The sequence below is a fragment of the Limulus polyphemus genome, unplaced genomic scaffold (assembly GCF_000517525.1).
Source record: "Limulus polyphemus unplaced genomic scaffold, Limulus_polyphemus-2.1.2 Scaffold1572, whole genome shotgun sequence".
NCBI classification, from domain to species: domain Eukaryota; kingdom Metazoa; phylum Arthropoda; class Merostomata; order Xiphosura; family Limulidae; genus Limulus; species Limulus polyphemus.
Window position 1 is genome coordinate 211,313 of NW_013667182.1, and position 19,447 is coordinate 230,759.

Here is a 19,447-nt window from a genome sequence, read left to right on the forward strand (position 1 = left end):
ACAAACTAGTTAACATAAATCAGTTAAATGACGAAAAATTAGGTGTCTATTTACTTGTGATCACTCAGTGTATATACGAATAAGAATGTTGTAGGAGGTAAATATACGAGACCCTATCACTTAAATATACTTTGTTGCCTCTGTAAGTAAATGCTATTCAGAATTCATGTGTCAAACACAGAAGTAAACATGGATGAGCGTTTCTTACGTATATACTCGTAAACAGATTTTATATATAAAGTGATTGTTGTACATACAAGTTCATTGACTGATAGATAAAACCAATCTTAATGATCTTAAAAAGTTTTCTAACAGTACAGACACTGTGAATTTGATTGGGTATGATAATAGAGTAGGCTAAATCAAAAGGTATTTTTTTCAAATCATCTTAACTTTTGTGTTTTATGTTTTGAAAGAACTGCAATAAATATTATTTCTTATATTTTAAAGCGCTCTTAACTACGTTCTAGCGAGATAAATTTCTCTATTTTAATTATGAACTGTCACATTTTAAAAGTAAATTCTTCTAGCTTTTGTATTTTTTAACTCATTAATATAAATTGCGCCTTTAGCCGTAGATAAAACATATTTGTATTATGCAGAAAAATAACCATTTGAAACTAGAATGATCCAAGTCCAACGGATTGCATTATTTCGAATGTATTAGTTTTGGGCGATAACTTCATCAGTATTGTTCTGCTTTATTTTATCTAAACTGTTTGATGAAAAATCTTGGGTTTTTAATTATTTTAGTTAAACATAATTGATCTGCTAACACTTTACTTTTTTATAGTTGTATAAATAGAGGTAATATATATACCGTATTTTTCGGTGTATAAGACGTACTTTTTTACCACAAAATTTGATGTCAAAATCTGCTTGCGTTCTATACACCGAAGGTATGAATAATATATATGTATATATACGATATACACAAGCCATGTGCAAATATATTTAAATAGTCATGCATAGTTTAGTTCAATTGAATGTATTATATGTAACAATAATAGTTTTTTTTTAAATATAACTGTTTGTAATGCTCCCTAAATAATAAAAAAATAAATTGCAGTGAAAGCAATGAAGATTTTGTAGGTTTGAACCAAACTAAATAACAGTAAACCTTTCTTTGATTTACGGTATCTTCTTACTTTGATGTTTTGAGCTCATTTGTGTTTAGAACAATATATACTAATTGTTAAAGTATCAAATTGAATTTCTGTTCAATGAAAAACTTTTAAATGCGACTGTAGCTTTTTCCCCCCAAAACTTTGTCTTTAAAATAAGGGTGCGTCTTATATTCCGAAAAATACGGAAGTTGCAATATAGAAAATACGATAAATCAGTTAATACTGAGTTTTCTTGGGGTCTCCATTCCTTTTGATATCTTAATATTATATTAATCATTGGTAAACTACTCAATTTTAAACTTTCTAAGTTGATTTATTAAACTTGTTAAAGCGTAAAATCTGAAAATCATACCGAATGCCATTGGATACAAATCATGCCTTATTTCTTTACTCATTCTGAATTTTATAAGAGTTATAAATTTGTGTTACTTTTCTTATTATCCTCGAGAGATAAACTATCGTTAATTCAAACAAAAAAGTATTATTTTACATAAAGTCAGATACCCCCCCCCGACCCCACAGTGACACAGCAGTATACCTACGGACTTCTAACGCTAAAAACAGGGGTTTCGATACGCGTGGTTGGAAGAGCACAGATAGCTCATAGCTCATTGTGTAGCTTTGTGCTTAATTCTAAACAAACAAACAAATATATAATCAGGATCCTCAGTTACTTTAAAAATGTTTTATTTGTAAGCAGAAAAACACAGTAGATATAATTCATTCCTTTGTGAGGCTGTGTCATGTTTAGAATGAAATATATCCAGCCTTATCCGTGTAATATATGGACGTATAATGTGTTTTTCACCCACCTCTTCCCCCCTTAAGTTAAAAAGTAATAATGTTTAAATTATGTTATTTTTTCGTAGTTCTTCATACCTACCATCTTATTGATTAATATTCTGGTGCCGTGAAGTTCAATGTAAAGACCTTTTTGTTTACCAGTAGCAAGTGTGAACCTTATTTTTGTAGAACATTTTTTGTTTTAGATTGTTCACGCTGTCCATGGTAAAATATTCTCAGTATAGATTTAATGTTGTTGAATGTTATTTATTGAAGGTGTTTAATTTTTGTAATTGTTCGCTTTGCATGTGTTTTTGTTGGTCTCAGAGCAACTATGAGATAAGAAAGGAATTTAATTAAAAAATCGTGTTTTAATTACCTGATTATCACATTCACATACAGTCAAGTATATCCGATCCTATTAAAATAATCGATCGGTTTAGTTTTAAAGACATCAAAATGTAAGATGTACGTTTTTCGAAGGTTGTGTGGATTATCATATGAGTTATATGTAACGAGTAAGTTATGCTAAGAGAAACGAGAAAAAATCATCATAACGAATTTCCTTAACAACGGATATCTTGAATACCTAATAAAGAATAAAATAAATACGACTAACGCCAAATATAAACAAAAAGTTTGTTTGTTTTTGAATTTTCCGCAAAGCTACACGAGGGCTATCTGCGCTTGCCGTCCCTAATTTAGTAGTGAAAGACTAGAGGAAAAGCAGCTAGTCATCACCACCCACCGCCAACTCTGGGCTACTCTTTTACCAACGAATAGTGGGATTGAACGTCACATTATAGCGTCTTCACGGCTGAAAGGTCGAGCATATTAGGTGGGACTGGAATTCGAACTCGCGACCGTCAGATTGCGAGTCGAGCGCCCTAACCACCTGGCCATGTCGAGCCATAAACAGAAAAAAAATTACACTCATGCATTCATACTTACCCCATGTAATAAGTATCTTGAAAACATTCAGAAGTTATACAAACATAATCAATTCAGAATAGTATTTAAAACTCACAATACGATCGCAGTTGGTACACACCAAACCATCCATGGACCCTATGAAGATCAAAATCACCATTTATGACATCCCATGTGAATGTAGACTCCAATTTATGATTGAATACAAAGGTAACGTGAATCATGTTCATTTCTTTTGTATTGATGAAAGATAAATTGTTTGTGCGTTTTCGGTGTATCGTAGATGTACGTTTATATGTGCCTAAGTCTGAAAATGATCTCAGTCGGAAACTTTACCAGTAATAATTTATATCCAGTTAGAGCTGATTTACAAAGTGACTAGCAGAAGGTTCATATGTATCAAATTACTGAGCTGACGCAAAAAGCACACAGTTTGATATCAACACATCAAAAATTTATTTATTTTCAACAAATTCAAGTGCATCAGAAATAATATAAAAATCATTGGCATCAAATGTTAAACGAAACGTATATACATATATTTTTTTCCAAACTACAATAATATACTTTCGAACTATGTACTCAAAACGTTAAAGAAATGGACTTCACATGGACTGTTTCTTTAGTTTCAAGTTAACCAGTTTCGTTACAGTATGGAATACTGGCCACAAATACATTTATTTGTTTGTTTGAAGTTAAGCACAAAGATATACAATGGGCTATCTGTGCTCTGCCCACCACGGGTATCGAAACCTGTTTTCTAGCGTTGTAATTCCACACGAATACAACAGAAAAAAAAGACTGTTTATCTACAAATAAAACCTAAAAGACATATAGATCAAAGTTGGCTGAAAGCAAATACCAATCGAGTTTACACGAACATTCAAGCTAAAATAATTTTCGAAATAAAGAAGTTTTCAACAGATTTTTTCACCTTAGATATTTGTTTGTTTGTTGAATTTTGCAGGTACCCAACAGCATCCACGGGCAACACATGAACTATTCTCATAGAATAGTAGGATTTGATGTCACTCTTATAAAGCACCCACGGCCCAAAAATACGCAATGAGATTTTGAGATAAAGGTTCGCGAATTATAAATCGTCGGATTAACAATACGGGAACGGTATAAAATGGGCCACGCTTGACCTCTCGTAAAGGTAGAAACGATAAATATAATAATTAAAAATTTTATGATGAAACATATAAATATACTTAGACGCATTTATACATTTGCTGTCATCAAAAATAATCCAGGAACACAGTGATCCATGACAGCTATAACATAAACCTCCCTTGGAACTGTAAACAAGATGACAGGAATTTCTTTGAAATACATGGTTATAGGTTGTTTAATAGGGATAGACTGCCATAAAGAGGTGGGAGGAGTGGCTTTATACATAAAATGTGAGTTTCTTCCTGTTCAAGTTGAGGATATCAAAGTTAATAGCAATGAAGTAGAATCTGTTTGGGGTTTCTCTTGGTGGTTTTAAGAGAAGAAAGGTTTTAGAAGGAATTTGTTTCAAGACCCCAGATGAAACTGATTAAATTAAGGAGAAACTCTAAAGTGAAATAAAGAACTAAACTTTTAATGAGGTTATAATTATAGGAGATTTTAATTTCAGGCTCACAGATTGAGGTATTGTTTGTTTGTTATGAATTTCGCACGAAGCTACACGAGGGTTATCTGCGCTAGCCGTCCCTAATCTAGCAGTGTAAGACTAGAGGGAAGGTAACTAGTCATCACAACCCACCGCCAACTTATGGGCTACTCTTTTACCAACGAATAGTGAGACTGACCGTCACATTGTAACGCCCCCACGGCTGAAAGGGGGAGTATGTTTGGTGTGACGGGGATTCGAACCCGCAACCCACAGATTGTGTGTCGAGCGTCCTAAACACCTGGCCATGCCAGGCCTACACAGATTGAGAGACAGGTTTTTAGAAGCTGTTCAGGGTGGTTTTCTTCACCAAATGGTTGAGGAACCTACTAGGAACTGTAACGAATTTGTTATTATATATTTATTTTAAAATCGGAAAACTTCAGATATTTGACCAGGAGCATTTACAAAGTTCGAACATTACAAATCATTCAACTTCAGTGGATTCACATCGGACATTAGTACTTTTATGAATTTTTTTTTTTTTACCTAACGTCACCAGTAGAAAAACTCGGCGTGTGTGGCTGGTGAATAAGGAGGACAGGTCTAGCGAGTTAGCTTCCTGTTGAGTGAATCGTAATTAACTTATTAATTAATTAATTAACATCAACTCGTAATTAACTCGCTCATCGTGAACCATCGATAAGAAATCGAAAAAGTTCCAGACTAGAAAGAAGACTTTATATTGCTTGTAAGTTTGTGAAACTTTTGTTTATAAATCATTGTGTGTAATAATTATTTGTAATAACTGTTATTGTAAATTGTATTGTTGTCTGTATATTAAAACATATTTGTGTTAAAAAAGAAAACTGTGTGTATCAATCTTGTTGGAAAATACCATACACTGACTATATATCGGCTTTTACTTAACTGCTAAATCCAAATTTAAATTTATCAGTTAACTCAGTTTCAAACCATTTGAAATTCTAATACGTAACAGAACAATGCTGGTTTAGATTTATGGTTGACTTCTAATATACAGAAGTGGAGAGGTTGTAGATTAGGGAACATCTGAGTGCATGTGATCATTGCGCAATTAGCCCTGATGTTTTGCTAGGTATAAAGATATGGAATAATGAGATTTTGTTTTGAAATTCTAAAAAAAAACAATAGCAAATTTTGATAGGATGAAACAAAATTTATCTGATATAAAATGGTTTTCTTTGCTTGTTTATTTTTGTAGCAAAGCCACATTGGGCTATCTGCTGTGTGTTCACCGCGGAGAATCGAACCCCGGATTTTAGTGTTATAAGCCCATAGACTGACCACTGTCCCACCGAGGACATTTGAAATGGGCAACTGAATTTATTGTGCATACTGATCAAATGTACAAACATTTTTCTAAATAAATTATTTAATATTCAAGATAGACATATTTCTTACAGAAAAAAGAGTGACCGCAAGTAAAAACCAGGTTGGCTCACAAAGGGTATGAAGAGTAAAATTAAAAACAAAAACATTATAAATATATGTAGTTTAAACTGACTGCAATCATGAGAGACTTGGAGTTAGTTATAGAAGATTATGAAAGTGAGTCAAATGGGAAATTAGGAAATCAAAAGAGTATATGAAAAAAGGTTGGATGAAAATGCAAAAAATAATAGTAAGGGTTTCTTTAAATAGAATAAGGGTAAGAAAAATATTATAATAGGATTACAGTCTTTGAAGGAACATACAGGAATGGTAATTTCAATTTTTTCTTCAATTTTTACTAATGAATATTTAATCAGCATTCCTCATCCTGAGCAGTTGCTAGATTGAAACAAAATTGAACAAGATGGTCACATTAATTCTGAAAAAAAAAATGAGAAGTTTAAAGAATGATAAATCTCCTGGTCCAGATAACATTTATTTTAATGATTTGATATGAGTTACTTGCTACTATTTTTTCTAAGTCCTTAAATAGTGGACAGGTGCCAGAAGATTGGAAGTTGGCTAATGTGACTCTTCTTTGAAGGAAGGTGGTAAAATTTTTTCCCAGTAATTATAAGTTATTAGTCTTACATCAGTAATGGGAAGAGTTTAAGACAGTCTGATAAAAGATGCTTTGAAAAGTCATTTAATAAAGTTCACACTTTTGTTGGATGATCAACACGGTTTCACTAGGCGAGATTTTTGCCTTACTAATCATTTGACATTATTTGAAAAAGTTACTGTTAATGAAGATGAGGGTACGTGTGTGGATTTAATGTATATAGATTTTCAGAAAGCATTTGATAAGATTTCTACAGAAAAGGCTTGTTAAAAAGAAGTTGGGGGAATAGAGGTTGATTCGTTGGATAGAAAACTGGTTGGATGGAAGACAACAGAGGATTGTTATAAATGGAGTTCGATCAAGCTGGTTTCATGTCACAAGTGGATACCTCAGGGTTCAGTGTTAGAACCTTTGCTCTTTTTAACTTACACCAATAATATAGATGAAAAAATGGTCAATACATTATTTGAATTTGCTGATGATACTAAAGTTTTTGGTGTTGCTGGCTGTGTGGAGGAAGCTGCTACTTTATAAAAGGGCTTAGAATTATTTGATGACATGGGCGAATATATGGCAGATAGATTCTAATTTTAATAAATGAAAGGTGGTGCATGTTGGATATTACAATCTGAATTATGAATATAACAGTGAAATGAAAGAAACAAATCCTGGTGCTCGGTTGATCAGTTTCTTAAACCATCCAAGAAATATACTATTGTTTGTGGTAGGGCAAATACGATTTTAGGTTGTACTTAGAGATATCTTGAATACAAATCCAAATAGGTTATAATGTCATTGTATAGGCCATTAATTAGAACACCTCTTTGGAGTACTGTGTTCAATCTTTAGCTCCTTACCTTACAAAGGACATTGAACTGTTGGAAAGGGTTCAGAAGAGGGCTACTAGGATGATACCTGGGGTGGAAAGACTGTCATACAAGAATAGGAATTGTTTTATATTCAAGAAAGAAGAGATAGAGGGGGATCTGAGTGAGGTTTTTAAGATTGTAAAAAGAATTGATGGTATTGATGCATCATCTTTTTTGGTACTTAATGGTGAAAATGGTAAAATTAGGGTTTCAAAAATATACATTTTCGCACGGTAAGAACCATCTTTAGCTAAAACAGCTTTATTTTTATAAAAGGGTGGTTGGCCTTTGGTATGAGTTACTTTCGGATATGGTAGATGCAGTTAACTTAAGGGAGATTAAAAAAAAGTTTGATAAATATTTGAATAATAAGGGTTAACATTGAGTATTTTACTTTTATTTTAAAGTTTAGTATAGTGGATGGAACGGCCTAGATAGACCAACAAGTACGTTGTTGGCCTTAATTTTTATATTTGTATGTCAGATAATTCACATGTCATAAATTTAGGTCTACAAAAGCCACAAGCGGTGTTCAGAAGCTTCCTCCACAGTACATAGTCGAAAAAAAGGAATACTATCGAAAGTTATATGAGAAAAATCAGACCTCTGCTCATATATGGAAGTAGATCATTACATAGAAGAATATCAGTGAAGGACTAAGCATTCATTCATCTTTGTATAGACCATGACTTATGTAGTTCATCTTCAATTCTGCAAACATCCAGAAGGTTTCTGTTTTGACATGTTAAATAGTATTTACATTCTGTGTACCAAACCCAGAAACCACAGAAATTCTAAATTCAGTGGATGGTTTGTCACCCATATAATATCAATAAATGGAGGTCATATATATTATTTTGAGCGAATTTTATAAATCCCCACTACCCGCACAATGGCGGCTTGTCTAAGTGTCGATTCGGTTTACCACGAAACTCTTTTAGAATTTTGATCAATAACTAACTGGTCTTGTTGCTTAGATAAGACGTATGAAACTAAGGACTATCGAATATATGTTGGAAAAGTTGTTTACAAACTTTCTTGTAAACAGTAGTTTCAATATTTTTTCCTTCAAGAACAACAGTTTTTAACTGATCGCATGACCGTTGAGCTACGTAAAGCTGAGCAGGTGAGAAAAAATTGGTTCAGCCAAGTGCAACCCCAACGGACGGATATTTGTTTTCCAAAATTATATTATTGTAAGATTTTCATTTTATTTTCTGTAACAGGCCTTGAACGATATATCCGCATAACCATGGCGTGGCACGCTAACCACTGAGCCTCGCTCAGCCCTCAAACCACCAGAGAGTTCTATACTTAGTAGCACCGTGGCAGACAACAAAAGTCAATTCTACAGTGGGTATTTATCATTACTACGTTTTACATGTTATCTAGGAATATGATATGAATTGCGTGAGGCTAAGCGTGTTCCCGTGGTTAGCAATCCCATGGATTGGATAGTCCAAGGTTTAAGCCACGATATGCAGCCGAGGGGCGTTATAACAGTGATAGTCATTCCCGTTATTCGATTAAAACTAGCCATGTAGGCAGATAGTGCTGCTGGCTGCACTCCCTGCGTACAGCAGATCTCTTAACATGGAGATGGCTATGCCTGAACATTGTGGACTCTGACCTGCCCATAAAGTGTCAGTTAAGTTGAAAATCCCAAAACTGTCTGATTATATTAGAAGAGTACTTTTACAAAGCTCCTTTACTAAGTTGCAGATACAAATCAGTGATTTTCGCAAAGAAACGTTTTTATTACAGATGTGCTTTCTGTCACATATTTTCTAACATAAAAAAGTCTTAAAAAGGTGAAAATTTACAAGGTATTTATTCCCTGTGTTTCATATTCATTACACACAAAGAATATGTTCGGATTGCTACGTATTTAAATTTACAAGGTGTTTATTGCCTGTGTTTCATATTCATTACACACAAAGAATGTGTTCGGATTGCTACGGTAATTATTTAAAACAACAATTAGAAATTTATGCTCTCTTTTCGGTTTTAATACGAAACATGGTTGTAAAATAGTCCACAATACCCAGATTCAATAATAAGATTGTTTAAAGTGAAGTACAGAAGATGTTTAGGCTAAGGTTCACATTATTTGTTAATAGTTTTTCGTCACACTTTCTACAAGAAAATTGAAGATTTGTATTTTCCGAAAAACAACTAAGGCTATCTGTTGCCGTACCAGATGAAGGTCAGCAAATCAGCAGCACCTTTCAACTCACTTTCACGCTAAGAGATTGATTGTTACTCTTATAACACACCCACAGCTTAAAATAAGATTTTTTTGTGATAACGTATGAATTCGAACCTAGCTTTCCAACTCCAAAATTCAAAGCCTTACCACAAAGTCAACTTCTAGAAGAAAAGATTTAATGTTTGGTCATTTTTGATATTATGTTTACTTAGTTTGTTTCGAATGTCCGCGCAAGTTTACACAAGGGTTATCTGCGCTACCCATCCCTAATGTGGAACTCTTAAACTAGAGGGAAGGTAGTCACTCAACAACACCCATCTCCAACGCTTGAACTAGTCTTCTTCGATAGAGAGATTTGACTGTCACTCTTATAATGTCCCCATGGCCTCAAAGTGCAGAATGCAATTTTGCGTCAACGGGTCAAGAATTATGAATCATAGAATTCACAATGCGGCCAAAACAACTTTTATTAAGTTTAAATTCGCCTGTGTAATTTTAATATCAGGCCTAAAACATTTACTTCGGTTCTTTTTTATCTGACTCAGCTACGTCACAGTTTTATGGCCTTATCATAATACTGATATATAATATAAGTTAATTGCTTATTATTATTATTATACTATGTTACCTAAAAGTATAACCATGTAAAAACGAAAAAGTAGAGATAGAACATCTAAAAAAAAGGAATAATTGTTAGAGAAGACAATAAAAGGATTCATGTATTATTACCATTCTTCAGACTTACCACAATTTAAAATTCGATGACGAGGAACCCACTTTGAGACTAATAACGCTTGGAGACAGCTCGAATGGGTAAGGAAGAAAAACTGATGATGACAGAACCTTGTCGAAACGTTGTACATTTGCTGTTATGTTAAACATATATTAAAGTTTTTCTTCATTACCTATTCAAGCCGTCTCCAAGTATTATTACCACAAATTAACTACAGAGCCAAGTAACATATCCTAGAAACTAGGGCAATTCTGAGTGACAGGTAGCACGCTTACTAGGCGTGGTCAAGCCATAGACCCAGCCTACTTAGGGGCGGGGTTAGTGACAGATGGATGAAGTAGATGGCTAATACAGACATTCTGGATGACGTCACATTTGCCAATATGACTAGGTGCATCCATATTCCATAACTAATTATTAATTATCCTATACTAATCATCTATGTCCATTAATTACTCCCCCAGTAAATAGACCAATTAAAGTATATTTAATAATTACCCTAGGATAATAGCCTTATTAACAATACATATTAATTTTTCATGCTTACCCCCTCGGGCTGTACAGCATCTTCAGACATGTCTCAATACCATTCTTTAGTCAACAGAAGATCTCCAGAAATGTTTCACAATTAGTCTCAGATACCTGACCAATCAGGATCAAGTTTTGACATTTCTTATGAACCAATTATCTGCCTTTGCAGGTATTGGTGGAAAGACCCTTCGGTGACTGTCGAACGAGTAAAGTTTAAAGTCTTATCGTCATGTCAAGTCATTGTTCTTTGGTATGATAATCCAGCTTTTGTTATATTTAGTGTCAGTTCAAAAGCAGTGGTACTTTGGATAGACAGCGATCATCAAAGCACATAGACAAAGAAGGTGTTACAAAAGGCAGTTACAAAACTCAGTCTGTAGTTTAACATTTAGTTTTACAGGTCCTACCTGAGGAAACTTGAACAAAAGCAAGAACAAACATTTTCGAGCTTCTACTTATTTGTTTGTTTGTGGTTAAGCACAAAGTTACACAATAGGCTATCTGTGCTATGCCCATCACGGGTACCAAAACCTGTTTTTTTTAGCATTATAAGCTGGCTGAGTTACTGCTGAGTACGAATTTGTATCTAAGGAAAATGCACTGAGCAAAGCTAAACGCTTAGTTTACAAATAATTTGTATCAAATATTAGAGAAAAAACAACAACTTAGAGAAGAATGTGTAGAAAGATTAACATTCTATCAGAAACTCAAACATGATCCTATCCACTAACTGGTTACACAAACCAAACCAATATCAACAGATGAAAATGATAAACTGCAGAGAAAACATTTGCTGAATCGTTTCTTTGAGAAACAATAGATTAATGACAATGCACTGATTAATTACAAAATAAAATAAGCTTACAAATACTCTTACAAAATACCAAGTTAAATGTGTATATACCAATAGCCACTAAAAAAAATACAAATTGGTATATCAGTTTATGTGCATGTACAAACTCATAATGGAGTTGTATAAACAAACTTTGTAAGGTGTCAATTCTAATATAAGAATTTTTTTTTATCCTCGCCGATTTTTTAATGAAAATTATAGTTACTCTTTTTAGATATAGATGTCAAACAACAAATACACTCAAAATAATGGTAACCTACACAGGCGCCGACTTTTTTACCCTGGGGGGGGGGCATAATTGGCATGTGAAAAGTTTGTTAGGCCTACATATTATGTACTTTCCCGTGGGACCTGGACCCCCACATACCCGGTGCCTCTGGTATCCTGTGAAAGTATAAACATAGCAGATGGTTCACACACACAAATAACACAATATAATGGTCTTTAGACGAACACTAAGTATAATGCCAACGTAAATTATAATAAACGCTATCTGCTTAGTCATTTTCTATACTGATTTTAATCAAACATTTACAAAGACAATTCTTGCACAACATAATTAACTAAACATGTTATTTTTGTACAGAATATCATACATGTATATATATATATATATATATATTTATATATATTGGCTTAAGTTTACTAAAAATTAATTATTATTATAAACTCTATCTGCTTAGTCATTTTTTATATTGATTTTAATCAAACATTTACAAAGACAATTTTTGCACAACATAATTAGCTAAACACGTTATTTTTGACAGAATATCATACATGTATATATATATATATATATATTGGCTTAAGTATACTAAAAATTAATTATTATTATAAAGTCTATCTGCTTAGTAATTTTTTATATTGATTTTAATCAAACATTTACAAAGACAATTCTTGCACAACATAATTAACTAAACACGTTATTTTTGACAGAATATCATACATATATATATTGGTGTAGTACAAATTAAGATATTGATATAAAATTTCGGTGAAAACTTTCATTCATGAACCTTTCTAATCATTTCATATTGCATTTTAACATAAAACGATACTCAAACACCTAAAATACATAAACTCTTCACCTGCTGTACTCCACATATTACAAAACTTAATTGTTTTCTGAATTTGCACGATTAACCTAAACTACAGAGATAAAGAATAACAAAGTTTTGCCACTTTTCTGTGCCGCTCGATTTTAAGAATTCAGTTACACCAGTTTGTGTCCCGAGTTTTCAACCAGAGTCACATCAGTAATGGTTTCCAAATTTGAATTAATCTGTAAAATAAATATTTTGAATTAACGACACTACTAAACAGAAACACTTGACAACAGCTAACTATAACCGACCCTCTCCCTAAAAGAAAAACGACACAGGTATGTACCAAAATAATATGCTTGTTATCTACCTCCGAAAGTAAAATGAGCATGATAAATTAATTTCTTCAACATAAGATTCGACCAAAATATTCAAGGATCAAGTTCTTGATTTTACGGTGTGTGCGTTAGGTTCCAGATGCAGCTACCATGAACTGTTTTTCCATGTTGCTTGTCTATCAAACTACACAATTAAGTCCACATTCGGAAATTACTTTGTTTCTACTGTTAGATTTCAACTTTTAAATTAACTTATACTTATTTTCATACAGGTATATTTTATCTTTCCGAGTTTAATTCTTACATTTTCTAGCTTTTAAACTAATGTACAACGTATCATAATATAAAACCATTGTTATAAACTACCTTTCTTACCAGAAGATTTCCTTGACATCACATATACTTTATCTAGTTAAGAGATGCTTAACCCCATACTTTGAACCTTTAATGTCAAGAACTAAATACCTCATTCAAAAATGGCGCTTAAATTATTTAATATGTATTTTTTTCGGATTCTCGCCATGATAAACAAAATGATGTACGCATAAAATGTTACTATATTACATGGTGTCTGTTACGAATTACACTATATTACATGTGTCTATTACAGTCTACACTATACTACATAGTGCCTGTTACCAACTAGACTATATTACATGGTGTCTGTTACGTGTCTATTACAGACTAAACTATACTACATGGTGTCTATTACAGTCTAAACTATACTACATAGTGCCTATTACCAACTAGACTATATTACATGGTGTCTGTTACGTGTCTATTACAGACTAAACTATACTACATGGTGTCTATTACAGTCTAAACTATACTACATAGTGCCTATTACCAACTAAACTATATTACACGTGTCTATTACAGTCTAAACTATACTACATAGCGCCTATTACCAACGAGACTATATTACATGGTGTCTATTACCAACTAAACTATATTACATGGTGTCTATTACCAACGAGACTATATTACATGGTGTCTATTATCAACGAGACTATATTACATGGTGTCTATTACCAACTAAACTATATTACATGGTGTCTATTACCAACTAAACTACATTACTTGGTGTCTGTTACGAATTACACTATATTACGTGTCTATTACAGACTAAACTATACTACATGGTGTCTATTACCAACTAAACTATATTATATGGTGTCTGTTACGAATTACACTATATTACGTGTCTATTACAGACTAAACTGTACTACATGGTGTCTATTGCCAACTAAACTATATTACATGGTGTCTATTACCAACTAAACTATATTACATGATGTCTGTTACAAACTAAATTACATTACATGGTATCTGTTACAGACTAAACTATATTACATGGTGTCTGTTACAAACTAATATAACCATCCCAAAAGTCACCATCAATCATACAGTAACAAATACTTTTATCAGAACAGTACAGCGTTCTTACGTGTATTATTTAGTAATCCCATGGTCATTTAATTTAAAAGTAATATTCATTAATATAATTCGTTATTTTTATAAGCGGGATTCAGATACACATTGGTCCAGTTAGTAAATGCATCCTGAAATTCATAAAATTATATAACTCACAGCAAGTTCGATAAATACAGTAAAAGTGAAAAATAAAAGGTACAACTTCAGAATAAATCCTCTAACCGTCTTTTTAGGTTGCCAGCTTTTTTGTTTTTAATTTTCTATAATTTAACGTATTTGTTACAAGATGCACCTGCTACACTGTTTCATTTACGTATTCCATTTGGCCTTAGTTTGACAAGACGTTTTACTGATTATCTGTCAAATAACAACTGCTTTCATAAAAACACGTGACATCAATTTGGAAAACAATTTACTCGTTTTTGACGAGATCGAAACAGGTATTTGATTGTACGAAAGACAGCTAAGATAATAATACTAGGCACCTAGTGAATTATAAATACTACTTGTTTAATATACATCTAGAAGGAAAAACTCGTGTTTCACGCACGAAACATTCTGTTGATTGTAGTATTTTGTATCTGAATGCTCAGAGTAATTAAAACAGTTAAGTGACCTGTCTATACTACTTAAGAATGAAGATGGGTACGTAGAGTTGTGAAAGAATCTGATGGCGTCTCAGTGACTGCGAGGTTAAACCTAAATGGGTTAAACTTAACACATAACACATGCTACCACCAAACACCTTTAGTACAAAAGGCACTTCGAGCTGAATGGCCTGATCAAATAAGACAAACCGATCGACTTATCTAGTAGGAGACACAAAATTTAGTGACTCTTTAAAAACCTGGGTATCGGGGACAAGTATTGAAACTCGGTGATATTGCTCACAGATCCCTACTAAGCAGTATCGGTACTATAAGTGTCTATAAACAAATGAAAAGAATTATACACAAAACCTTAACACATAAACACTGCTGTCTTAGATGGGGTTCTGAGGATAACAGATCCATTCCCCAAATACCTTCTCCTTTGAAGTGCACAGTACTATATACACCCACCACCCTTCACTATTAATTTTTGCATAGTTTAAAGAAGTTTAAAAACTTCCCACCCACGTTATTCTTTAAATTACATAAATTATGTATCTATATATATTTTTTTTCATGAATAACGAATAACACACCTTTCACAGGGAAGTTTAACAGCTGTCTTCTATCTTAACCCCTCATCAGACAGAAACTACAGAAAATTTGGACTAGATGATTTGAAACCTGACTTATTTCTGTCTTCATAAACTGTTAACAAATGTACTTTTCTTAAAATTGATATTTGCACTAATGATATAATGCTCACAATTATTTGAAATCCATTTACAAGTCAAAAGTTAAGTTTTCTGAATTAACTTTTTATATTTATTTGGAATTCTTATATGAAAGAGATCATGTTTTGACATTTTCACTGACAATAAGAATAATTTCTGCTTGAGCAAATAAAAAAGCAGTAAAAATAAGAACTGGCGTATAGAAACTGAGAGAACTGTAAGAAAGACAAAAAATAACTATTAATTATGAATTTATGGTTCAAGTTGACATGATTGATTTACTACTTGCTAAGCGTTTGAATTAATTACCTTAATATAGATGTAATTTTTGTTTGTATTAATAAAATTATATCCTTTCATTGGCGAAAAGTATTTTAATGCCGTCGAGGTTTTGATTTAGCCACAGCATAGTAATTCTGTTCACTTTTCAGTGTGTAGACTGTAATATACATAGTAGCTTACTATGACCAGGTGAAAACTAAATTTTAGTACTAAACACGCATGCACTAACATACTAATATAATTTAATTATCTAAACAACTAACGTGAAACAATAATGAGCACTTTAATTTTTTTCCTTAAAGGTTTTCTTTCGTGAAAGTTAGAAATTGTATGTTTCTTTAACTATATTATAGCATAAATGTACAATAATCGTAATAATATTTTATAAATATAAATAAATATACCTTATCGTCGATCCTATCTGACTTTTGCAGTTTCTGTTCAATACATGAGGGGCGCTTAGTATTAGGTAGACAAACCAGAATAATATGCTGGTCATTACTTACTGCTTAGGATATCAGCACAGTGGGGCAGAGAATCTGTTGTGTCCCAGCTTGGAATCTGCATTATAAACTGGTAATTTGGATTAATGTTATAAGTCGACCAACAACACAGTTTCTCCAGTTCAAGGTTATCAGCGTCTTCCAAATTTGTCTTGGGTGGAATAGAGAGTAACATTTCAGTAGAATTGTTACATGGCGTTTCTTTTCCCGTGGTGTCCACCTGACGAAATTTGACCATCTTATCAACTTTCAAAATGACTGGTCGCTTTCTTTTCATTTCAACACTCTTAGGCTTCGCACATAACTTTATTTTCCTTTTGATTTCTAAAGAAATATAAGTCGCATAGTAACAGTTTTAAATCGGACTAGAATATGGAAAAAAAAACCTAAAAGTAAAAATAGCTGAAATTGTTCATGTAAACTATATTTTCTGAACAACTTTAAAAGAGTAGGGTTACCAAACATTTGTTTGAGAAAATATTCTGTATAGTCAGTTATTTTCTGTCTGCTTGGTTCAGCTGGACGCCAAACATTTCGGGATTGAAGATAATTTTTCAAGTGTCACTTTCAAGAAACAATCACATGGCGGGCACTCACGATACGCAAACAATCAAGTTTCAATTTTTAAGCACAAATAATAATTATAATTGTATATTTCAACAATTTTTAGCTCAAAAATATTTTGTCATTTTGTAACAGTTATTTAGTGTAATTTGCAAAGAAAAAATTAAAGACATTTTCAAACTTTCATTTCTTCAAACTCCGAGGAACATCGCCTGTAAATCACGCACTTATCGATATTTTGATAATTTTTCTGCATATCCTAACGTATAAGCTTATATTTGCTAAGGAACTGTTATCCCGTCACAATATAATTAATTATCCATGTGCTGTTTCTGACATGAATTTCCTCCTCTATGACTAGAGTTATGGAGTGTGTGTTTTGTTATAGCAAAGACACATTGGGTTATCTGCTGTGTTCACCGAGGAGAATCGAACCCCTGAGTGTAGCGTTATAAATCCGAAGACTTACATCTGTCCCACCACGGGACGTACGCACGGATATACTAATTTAAAGAAAATTGTTTGTTGAATTTCAAGTAAAACTACTTTTAAAGCTTTCTTCGCCAGCCGTCCTTAATTCTGATGTGATAGACTAGAGGGAAAGCAGCTAGCGAACACCACTCACCGTCAACTCTTCTCTGACTGAATAGTTGGATTTCACTGTCACTCTTATAATGCACCCATAATCCTAAAGTGTAGAGCACGAGTTTATATTTTGACGGTAACGAGGCACGAACGACGGAATCTCAGAGCCATTGTTCGGCACACTAACAATTGGGCTGTGCTCGCCCTGTATTTTGTTTTCATTCCTGAAAATGTTTCAGTCTTGAATTATATCTTCTTCTATGACAAAACATTAGGTAAACTTAGTTATGTTCAGTGAGTGTAACAGGCGATGACAAAATATTTCGGTAACTCAAGCCCTTGTTTATTGAGTATTATTGTTAAGTTTATAGAAATTAAACAATGTATATAAATAAAGGAATTTATTATTTATTGAACAGAAGATATATCTGATATATTTTCGCCAAAGTACTTAAAATGATCTTCCTGAAAATATATTGAAAAAGTTGTAATTTATAAAAACATTTATTTATTTGATCTCGACCAAGAATATTGTGAGCAAAAACTCTGACAAAAATAATATGATAGTTATTTATATTTTTCATAAGACAATAGTATTAGACTTATTGCATTTCTAAGCACTATGGGATGAGTGTATAGTAAAATTACAACCACACTGTGTCAGCCATATCCATTGCCCCAACGACGCGTTTTGCTCAATACAGAGAGCTCAGCTGGCCAGCTGGAATACAACAAACATTAATAGCAATCGGAACACTATCTATATGTGCCATTTGTTATACTAACTGTTGCTTTTGTGTGCCACAGCAGGATTATAATAAATTACATTTGTCATAAGACAATAGTTTTAGATCTATTGTATTTCTATACATCCTTTATTTGGTCCCTTAGGGTATTATACCAAGAATAGCGTATAATAGAATTTCAATGATACTATCTCAACTTTATTCATTGCAACGACTCATTTCACTCGATACTGGAGCATACCAAGAAGGCTGGTATACTAGTTGGCTTACATATATATATATAAAGTAGTGAGGCTATTTTACAAGTTACAGTGGACACAAGATGCACAAAACACGTGGAGCACATTAATAACCTGTATCCATACATTAAGGGCGAACTTGTAATACACTGGTTTGATCAGGAGTCTCAGGCTAAGATAGACAAGTAGGTGGACAAGGATGCTATCTCATGTCATATCGACACATCAGATGAGGGAGAAAGTACTTGTCTGGCTCTCAACAACAAGTAAATTAAGGACGGTTTCGAGTTAAAAGCAAAATACTGCTCTGACAATTGGCCACCTGATCAATGTGAGGAGAACTAGATGATCAATGAGGGTTAGGACAATCACTGATTAAAGGATTACTGATTAAAAGGTAGCAATCTGTGCTTTCCAAGCTATCAAGTGACATCTACAGTCAAATATATTCACTACATTATCTGATTTCCACTTGATTATCAACACTTAAGACGGTTTGTTGATCTTAAGATTAATAAGACAAAATGGGCTTATCCACCCTTGCTGTTGAGCAAAGTTTTACTAAAAGGAAGTATCTGTCAAATATTGGATTATATCTACTTGATTGAAAAAAGTTTAAAACAGTTGGAGCTAGTAGATATATTTGTTTGTTTGTTTTGGAATTTCGCGCAAAGCTACACGAGGGCTATCTGCGCTAGCCGTCCCTAATTTAGCAGTGT

General features: G+C 33.0%; 1 protein-coding gene across 2 annotated transcripts in view; it reads right to left on the bottom strand.

Annotated features, from left to right (window-relative positions):
• Positions 1–3,281: 3,281 nt before the first annotated feature.
• The window catches only part of LOC106464154, a 41,908-nt gene continuing 25,742 nt past the window's right edge, over positions 3,282–19,447 (bottom strand). The window contains exons 4-5 of one of the 2 annotated variants that reach the window (XM_022391842.1): positions 16,598–16,918; positions 3,282–3,641 (exon numbers count right to left, since the gene is read on the bottom strand). In XM_022391842.1, the coding sequence (XP_022247550.1) occupies positions 3,601–3,641; positions 16,598–16,918 (362 nt within the window). In that variant the 3' untranslated portion in view covers positions 3,282–3,600. Of the gene's footprint in view, positions 3,642–12,320; positions 12,953–16,597; positions 16,919–19,447 lie in introns of those variants that run through there. The other variant, XM_013924275.2, reaches the window with a different exon arrangement.